General features: G+C 38.8%; 1 protein-coding gene across 1 annotated transcript in view; it reads right to left on the minus strand.

Moving 5' to 3' along the window:
• The window catches only part of PRR35 (proline rich 35), a 35,748-nt gene extending 25,738 nt beyond the window's left edge, over nt 1–10,010 (minus strand). The window contains exon 1 of the mRNA XM_044088909.1: nt 8,299–10,010. Within this exon, the coding sequence (XP_043944844.1) occupies nt 8,299–9,923 (1,625 nt within the window). The 5' untranslated portion in view covers nt 9,924–10,010. The remainder of the gene's footprint in view (nt 1–8,298) is intronic.
• Between the last annotated feature and the right edge of the window lie 275 nt (nt 10,011–10,285).

The raw sequence follows: 10,285 nt of genomic DNA on the forward strand, positions 1-10,285 counted from the left end.
AAGGCAATGTCAATAGCAAATATACTCTTAGTATGCATCTTCCGGGGAATATACTGCATCAGAAAAACAAGTTTTGGAAGCCGTATAAGGAGAATTGCATTAGGTTGCTGGAATGAGTCCAGAGTAAAGCACAAGAACTGGCGCATATGGTAGAGGGGAAAAATATATGATTCGAAACTAGAGGCACTGGAGACTAAAATAAATAGCATATAAATATGTGCACAGAGTCATCCATGAAAGATATGAAGGAGTTACCTTGAACAGGAAGGATGTAGAGTTTTTTGAGGGAGGACAGACAGCACATCCTAATCTCTATATTTGCAAAAATATTTCTTCATGGACAGGGCTATGGAACCATGAAATGGATTACTGAAATGGTTGGTGCTGAGTGAATCCACTGAGACATTAACAGGGCATGGAAGAAACAGATAAAATGTTAGGAGGAAAATGAAATAGGTTGATGAAGACTGTTAGAAAAGCTTAAAGGGCAGACTAGACAGACTTATTGTATCATTCTGCCATCAAGAATGTGTAGTTTAATCTCAGATAAAGTTGCACTTCAAAGTAAAAGTGATGTTTCTTTGGCTATTAGCATCATCAAATCTATCTGTAGCTAGGTGTTTTCTTATTGATAATATGCAAACAACTGTAATATGGTACATTAGTAGGATGACATAAGACCATGGTAGCTTTGCAGGTTGCTTATATACCTTAGGTAATTTAATTTCTTCCAGAAGGTTTTCCTATTCTTGGCTGAGTGCACAGTCAGTGAGGTTTCAACTGATCAGGTTAAGCTCATTTATGTTGAACCGCCTGATCACAGTCCCATTCATCCATCCATATCCCTCTTTTTTCCCATTTTTGCACATGGGCTTAGAGTATCGCATCAACAGTGGTCTTCATTTAGCGCCACTGTCTATATCCCCAATCACTATCCCCACAGGAAATCACTGTCAGTATGGTTTCAGTGTTTCTACCAGCAATTATTCAGTTTGTGTGGGCTTCTTCCCTTTCTCTATTGCAGTGTGACCACAGAATTAGTATGTGTAACAAAGAGAGGCATGGAGTTGAAGCCCCCTACATGGGGATGCAAGGGAGCCTGCCCCTCCTGCAAAAATACATTCTTATGTGTTTCTTTGAGGTGAAATTTCAGCTAAGGTGTTACATCTGATTGAAGCGTCATGGAATTTAACCCCAGTGAAAGTAGCAGAACCCATCCTGAACCTGCACTTAATTTCATCCATCTAGCAGGGGAGAGGACTACAACGTAGATTAAGTGACAAAAATTCATTTGGATCACAAGAAGAAACTCAACCCAGATGGACAGCCATGAAGGTGAATTTGGAAGTAGAACTATTGTACGTCCCATTTCAGTGCACGTTGTCATCACATAGTAACACAATGCTCTCTCAGAATGATCAGAGTGGGAATCTTTATGAATTTTTCACCTACTCTGATACATGGAGTACTTTTAAAGACATAAAGAAAAGTTGTATTTAATTCTGATTGCACACCTATGGCAAGGCAGCCATGGTTCTTCCTGCTGGTAGAAAATCTGGACTAGCTGTTTCACAGTTGTTTCACATTCCTCTGAGGGAGTATGTTCTGATCCAGAAGGAGGGTAGAATATCACATGCATCCCAGCAGTTTGTTCATCACATATCCTGGAAAATTAAAGTTTTTTTTCCCTAATGGGGACATATTTTCTTCCCAAGTAGGTACAATCCTGCAAAAGGCCAGAAGACTTACTTCTGCTAAGAAGTCTTGCTTGTCATATTGAAAAGATTTTCTTGTTGGTCTTGTGGCAAAAATTCACTCCCTGAATATGTAGAGCTCCCTAATACTTTTGGCTATCCATCTCACTTTCATAGCACAAGACTCTTACTCTTTTGTTACAGCCCATTTTTTGTATGTATTCATGGGAGCCTTCCTTTGTATTATGACTCGTGGAAGAAATTTTTCTTTAAACTGATTTCAAATATGAAATTTCCTAAGATGGCAGACTTACCTTAATTTGTTCTGAGCTGTGTTAATGATAAAAATTCAAATTGAGCCTATATACTAAGTTTCCTTGGAGTTTCTTAGCTGGAAGATGGTAGATCTATTATGAGGAGGAGGTGAATCCATTTCAGCTGCAAGTTTAATGCCATTGGATATTAGGCAGCTCAGTGTCTGAAACTTTCTTAGGCTATTATCCCCTCCCATTATACGCATATTGCTCTGTGGAAAGGTCTTCCTCTCCAGATTTCATTCACCAAATGCTGAAGCAAATTGCTTCTGAGAGATGGCCACTATCTATTTTCAAATTTTAGAGTGTGTTTTGGCAAACAAATTTTCAAGACATTTTCATTCAAATTTATTCTGACTCATTGACACTTTCCTGTGTTTTTCATTCAGCATTTAAGGTCAGACATTTCCCTTTTTTACCTCTTCTTTGATTCAGTTTTACAGTATTTTCTTCCTTTCCCTAGGTCTCGTGTTTTGTTGCATCCGCTTTTTAACTGACTACTGTTTTTGTGCTCTGATAGTTTATTCTCAGGCAGCTGTTGTCATTACCGATTTGCTGCTTAATATTTTGCTGTTTGTTGTAGATACCAAGCATTTAAGATTTGTTTATGTGGTTACAGAATACTGCCTCAGGACATATGCTGCCTTTGCATTTACTGTTCAGGGGAAGAACATTTTGAAAATGCTTCTGAAATTGATAAGGTTGTTACTGCCAATGCACTTAGAGACAAGAACAATAAATTAAAGCTGTTTAAGACAGAAAAAGATCTCATTCCCACCCCCGACAAAGCTTCAGCCTTGAACACTGCTTCAGGGTCAACTCCCTGACCACAGGGCCAAACTGGCAAACCTTCAGGCTGAATCTTCTAGTCCCAGGAAGAAACAAAAACTAATACAAATAGGAACAGACAATCCCCTCCAGGTTCAAAACAAACAAAAAAAAATCTTAGCTTGGAAGAAAATATTCTTCTGCTGATTTTGTTGGTGGTGTTTTCATATTGCCTATCAAAACACTCTGGCTGAAAAGTCCCCTGTTAACTGGTCACGACTAATAGTTTAACTTCCTTATTTGATGGAGACATTCTTAAGATTATAGGCTCAAGATTGTCATCAACAGTTTTTCAGATCTAATTTTATTACTCCACCTAAGACTGACTATGAAAAGTTTGTTAAGGTATTTATTAGACAGGCCCCTGATTTTTGGGAGGATAGATGCAACATATCAGTTCTTTCTTTGTTCACTTAAATCTTCCTGCTTTTTCTCACTGACCCCAGTCTCACAACTGGTCCAGAGGAACAAGCCACATTTTATCCATTAAGCAGTTTTGGTAACATCAATATCAGAATCTGTTATGTTAGCTGCCACAACATTTTATGCATCATAAGGATATTTACATATGTGGTTCCCGTAACGCACTATGGTTTACATATTTGGTTCCCGTAACACACTATGGTTTACATATTTGGTTCCCATAACACATTATGGTTTACATATTTGGTTCCCATAACACACTATGGTTTACATATTTGGTTCCTGTAACACACTATGGTTTACATAGTTGGTTCATATAACACACTATGGTTTACATATTTGGTTCCCATAACACACTATGGTTTACATACTTGGTTCCCGTAACACACTATGGTTTACATATTTGGTTCCCATAACACACTATGGTTTACATATCTGGTTCCCATAACACACTATGGTTTACATATTTGGAAAGTGTGATGAGAGACTTAGGGACACAAGTGGACAGTGGTCTCACTTTCAATAACCACATCGCCACAACAGTCAGGAAATCCTTCTACGTGGCACTCCTCATCACTAAGGGCTTTTCATCCAGAAAAAAGGAGGTCATTGTCCCACTGTACTCATCCCTCATTAGACCCATTATAGAGTATAATGCCCCATTTGGTATGTACCTCACAAGACATCTGCAACAGCTGAAAAGGCCACAGAAATACCTCACTAAAAGAATCACAGGCTTAAAGCAGATGCCATATGCTGACCGTCTAAAAAAACTCCAGCTATACTCTGTGGCATATTGTCTACTCAGAGGCGATCTCTGCTTAACATACAAGGCCATGTCAAACCCTGAGCTGTTGGACATGCTACACTTAAAGAAATCACAATCCCTCAGAGCCACACGCTCCAGGGATCTAAACTTTATCATCACAATGAACAAAACATGCTGGAGGGATAGGTTCCTGACCCAGAGACTCCCCATACTGTGAAATAGACTGCCCATACATGTCAAGCAGAGCGCCTCATTGGCCCTCTTCAAAAGGAACCTTGATGATTGGATGGGAGATAGGAAATTCACCCTGGGGATCATGTCAGCCACCCTGCTAGACAGAGGCCCAGAGAAGTAAATATTGTGGGAAAAAATTTCCAGGGAATTGTTATGGCTAGGCTTGCATAGGCCTTAGGGCCGATAGCCTAGTACCAACCTATGAACCTGTGCTTCCCATAACACACTATGGTTTACATATTTGGTTCCTGTAACACACTATGGTTTACATATTTGGTTCCCGTAATACACTATGGTTTACATATTTGGTTCCCATAACACACTATGGTTTACATATTTGGTTTCCATAACACACTATGGTTTACATATTTGGTTCCTGTAACACACTATGGTTTACATATTTGGTTCCCGTAACACACTATGGTTTACATATTTGGTTCCTGTAACACACTATGGTTTACATATTTGGTTCCCGTAACACACTATGGTTTACATATTTGTTTCCTGTAACACACTATGGTTTACATATTTGGTTCCCATAACACACTATGGTTTACATATTTGGTTCCCGTAATACACTATGGTTTACATATTTGGTTCCCATAACACACTATGGTTTACATATTTGGTTCCTGTAACACACTATGGTTTACATATTTGGTTCCCATAACACACTATGGTTTACATATTTGGTTCCCATAACACACTATGGTTTACATATTTGGTTCCCATAACACACTATGGTTTACATAGTTGGTTCCCATAACACACTATGGTTTACATATTTGGTTCCCATAACACACTATGGTTTACATAGTTGGTTCCCATAACACACTATGGTTTACATATTTGGTTCCCGTAACACACTATGGTTTACATATTTGGTTCCCATAACACACTATGGTTTACATATTTGGTTCCCATAACACACTATGGTTTACATATTTGGTTCCCATAACACACTATGGTTTACATATTTGGTTCCTGTAACACACTATGGTTTACATATTTGGTTCCCATAACACACTATGGTTTACATATTTGGTTCCCATAACACACTATGGTTTACATATTTGGTTCCCATAACACACTATGGTTTACATATTTGGTTCCCATAACACACTATGGTTTACATATTTGGTTCCCATAACACATTATGGTTTACATATTTGGTTCCCGTAACACACTATGGTTTACATATTTGGTTCCCGTAACACACTATGGTTTACATATTTGGTTCCCATAACACACTATGGTTTACATATTTGGTTCCCATAACACACTATGGTTTACATATTTGGTTCCCATAACACACTATGGTTTACATATTTGGTTCCCATAACACACTATGGTTTACATATTTGGTTCCCATAACACACTATGGTTTACATATTTGGTTCCCATAACACACTATGGTTTACATATTTGGTTCCCATAACACACTATGGTTTACATATTTGGTTCCCATAACACACTATGGTTTACATAGTTGGTTCCCATAACACACTATGGTTTACATATTTGGTTCCCATAGCACACTATGGTTTACATATTTGGTTCCCATAACACACTATGGTTTACATAGTTGGTTCCTATAACACACTATGGTTTACATATTTGGTTCCCATAACACACTATGGTTTACATAGTTGGTTCCTATAACACACTATGGTTTACATATTTGGTTCCCATAACACACTATGGTTTACATATTTGGTTCCTGTAACACACTATGGTTTACATAGTTGGTTCCCATAACACACTATGGTTTACATATTTGGTTCCCGTAACACACTATGGTATAGCTGTGTCTGTGGAGTATTGTTTTGTACTCATTTACCATGGGACACCAGCACTCCTCTGTTTACTGGTACATAGTACTGGGCTCTCTCACTTACTGTGGAACTGTCACTAGTGGCCATAGCTGTATAAAACTTCTGCACTTCACTATCCAGATACTATGATGGACACAATATGGGACACTCAACCACCGAGTTTACTTGAGTGACACATATCCCACTTGATCTGTTCTACTCAGAAATGGTGTAGCACAAATTTGTGTGATTGTTTGGCTTTGTTCTTCTCAGCTATTAGCAGCTGAGCAGAGTTGTCCATTCTATGTCCCTTTTTGTACTTAAAATTAGTCTTTTCTTTGCTGTGCATCAAGGCAGACAGAACTCTACAAACTCTTTGGAGCTGTACAGCACTTATTTATGAATCCAAGCCCTAGCATTTCAGCAAAGAAATATCCTTGATACAAAATATCAGTGTTGCAAAAAATGATGCAAATGTTTCAAAACATGTCAGTGCCTGCAGATTAACAAAATGCATTTCCCAGATAACTAGTTGTGTCTCTGAATGTTTCTGAATGTAGGGAGTCAGGGGAATAGTGTTGAAAGATACTGTCACTTGAGACTTGAGTTCTTCTGTTTTTGGTTGACTATAATAATTTTTTTATAGGAACACAGGAATAATACCAGGCAGGTGATTAGAAGCACCATAACATACCTTGCCATATGCACCTTTAAGAAGATGTACATAAAAGTTCTTGCTAACCTTTATGAGCATTTAGTAGGCTCACCTCCCAAACCAAGGCATACATGATAATCCTGTGTACATTTGTGACTAGTCATGCAGTCATCAAGACTAGCCTTAAAGACAAACAAAGTAGGACATTGCTTGACCTGTAATGGTAACTTACTCCATAGGCTTGTAATACAATGAGTTAGGAACCTGTCCATCTGGTGAGTTTTGCTAATTTGTTGGTGCAAACTTAGGTGCCTAGAATGGGTGTTTGTAGAGACACTGGCAAAGAAACTGGAGATCAGATAGGATTAGATCTTTCATGGCTTAAAAAGTGAGAGAGAGGTCACCCCTGAGCAGCCCGTAGGGTTCTGAGTACAAGGAGAGATGTGGCAATCTGTCATAATAGTTGAAGAATTTAAGTCCTTTACTTTTTTGGGTTAAAATCATCGGGACATTTCCAGTTGAGTGATATGCTTGGATTTGTACATACCAAAGTAAGCATTGCATTTGTTGATGGATTCAATAAGGAAATGGTGGAAGGGTGACTTCTTTGGCTCTTGAAGATTAACGGGGCCAGATAGAAGGATTTTGTGACTATAGTGAAAAGCAATGATTGAATGAGAGAGAGCGAGGTGTCCATGTAAGTACCAGGTCTCCTATGATTGTATTTGTTTGAAGAGAAATACCACTTATGACATACAAGGTGGTAGCGCCTTTCTTACTGAATGCTATTACAATGAACTTTTTTTGCAATTAGCCTGAGACTGTTTTCAGTACGCCAGATATGCCCGTAATCCAGCCTTTGTTGGAACAATTTAGTATTAGTGGATGAGCGGATAACAGTGCCCTTCTCATAGTCATCAGCAAACTTGGTCAATTACACATCAGGGATATTGGCTTGCATGTCTGCAAAATAAATTTCAAACAGGATAGGGCCTTGTAGTGACCCCTGTGGCTCCCTGATATTTAAAAATTTATATTCAGAGACGGTGCCAGCAGCTTCCACAACTTGGGATCTGTTGGATAGCCAGTGCAACAAGCAGGCAACACAGGGGTTTACATTTAGTCTGTCTAATGTTTCAATAATACCAGTATGCAGGACAGTGTTAAAAACCATGACAAGGTTAAGATAAGTAGTGTGCACAGACTGACCCCTGTCCACAGTCTTTGTAACCTTTTCAAAGAAGTTTACTAGGTTGATGACTTATAAGAACATAATACTCAGAACAATATTTATCGTACTAAATCTAATAAAGGAAAACCTGTTTCTCTTCTTGTTGGCTTGCAGAATCGGACAAAGGTTAATATGAATAAGATGGTGAATGTGTGCAAGCTGATTATAATGTTGACCAGGAAGATAAAGGAGATCTCCCTAAGGTTATTCATTTTCAGGTGTTGTTATAGCAAATATCAGATCACTTTAGAAAGGGCCAGCCAACAACAGAGGGAAAGCCCTTGACTTATTTAAAACAGTATGCAGACAAAACTCAACTCAGAAACATGATATTACCTGCTCTGGCAGCTCAACTCTGGGGTAGGTGTGGCCAATCTTTTGGGTTTCTTGATGATATTTGCTGCAGGTCCAGTAAACGACATCTTACTAAAATTATTTTGTGAGGACTTTGCCGGAAATCCATCACTGAGCTCCATATGATCTGTTTTCTTATTTAAAACCTCCTTGAAAAGAATTGGGTTGCTGCCCATGTCTGTAGAAGGTTTTTGCTTTGATGCGTTACTGTTAGAAGCATTTATTTTCTCAGATGTCCATTTTTCTTCCTCAGCCATTATGTCCTCCTGCTCAGAAACAGCACATTTATGGTTGTAATGCAGAAAGAGGCTGTCATTTTCTTCTGGTTGCCAAGCCAGTGTTGGTTTAAGTGCAGGAACTTTAGGTAAGTTATTTTTTTTGAGGCCATGTAGAGCAGTTGGCTGAGGATAGCTTGGAGGTGGAGACACAGTCTGCTGTGGTCTTCCTTTGACTGCTGCTAGTTTGCTTTCAGCAGAAGTGAATGCTTGTTCAAAGAGAAGTGGGTAGTAAAGTCTTGGCAAGAAGGATGGTCTCTCTGTATGTTGTACAGCCTGAAGGTTGCCAGAGTGTTGGGGTAGCAACTGAGTGGCAGAAGCCAAAAGTGGAAACTGACCTAAGTGAGGGTGAACAGATGCTTCTGTTGTCAAAGTAGGAGCCAAACAGGAGAAGAGACCAGCACTCAGGGGATAGTTGATTCCCAAAACAGATAAATTCAAGTTTGTTGAATCATGATAGTCCTTGTATGCTGGAGGGGGATAGCAGGGGATAACATTAGATTCTGTGCAAGGTGGGGAAATTCCTGTCCCATTCTTCCTTTGTCCAGCTGTCACGAGCTTCCATTGTTCCATAAGGATGCCGGTTCCACTGAAGCCATTTTTCAGCACCTTGTTTTGTTTCATTTTTACTTCATTATCAGCTGCTACTGAGGCTTTGCTTTTTACTGTGTGGTTATTTAGGGAAAACACATCAGTTATAATAAAATCAGGGCTAGCATCCTTACATAGCCTAGCTCGTTTGTTTCTGGGTCCCTGAAGTAGCCTGTTAACATCAAGCATAGTTGTGGGGGCTGCCACAGGGGCTTTGTCTGCTGATTTCTTATAGTCCTTCCCCAGCTCTGTTTCTTTGAGAAGACTGCTTTTGTCTGTGTCCCCTTCCTCATCCTCTTTAATTTGGCTCACTTCCTCATTTTGACCAAGCAGAGGTAATTCTTTGAGATCCAAATTATCAGCAATAATGCGTTCATCCCCTTTATTTAGATTTTCTGTAACTAAAGGGGAAGCAGAAATGTCTGCAGCATCCTCTTCCCCTTTTTCATTTTGGAGATGAGATGTTTCAGCACTATGAAGGAAATGGATTTCTGGATGCAGAATGTTCCCTTTCTTATATGGCCATTCAGATTCAATGAGCAGTGACAATGAGTTTTTGCAGAGACTGTATTTCATATGATTATACAGGTGAGATTTTTCCATGCAGGTGAAAGGACACTGGAAACACTTGTAATTGTAAGGTTTACCCCAGGGTCTCGGTATGTAGTGAGGCTTTTTTGGCTTCCTCTCTTTATGTTTATAAATAGAATTAACCTTACAAGCTGTCTCTTCTTTTGACATGGCTCCTTACCAGTCTGGATTTTAAAATGCTTCTTCCTTTTGTCCTTTTTTTGGCTAGGATTCCCAAATCCTTTCAGTATTTTCTTGTGAAATGTGCACTACATCAAGACAGGTAGAATCCTATATTGGCAATATTTATCCAAGGTTTGGATCAGACTTCATCATGGAACCTGTAAGGATAAGAAGCCAATAGTTAGGTATGCTAGTCCAAGAAATATTCCATTAACATTTTTGGAAGAAATAATCTCCAATAAATGTTATTTTATTACGACATTTTCCCTATTTGTTAGATCTCTTTAGAAAACAGTTTGAGTAAGATAGAAGATAGAAATACCTATTGTCAAAAAACTTGTGAAGCAACA

The sequence above is a fragment of the Protopterus annectens genome, chromosome 12.part0 (assembly GCF_019279795.1).
Source record: "Protopterus annectens isolate FY-2018-M chromosome 12.part0, PAN1.0, whole genome shotgun sequence".
Taxonomy (NCBI): domain Eukaryota; kingdom Metazoa; phylum Chordata; order Ceratodontiformes; family Protopteridae; genus Protopterus; species Protopterus annectens.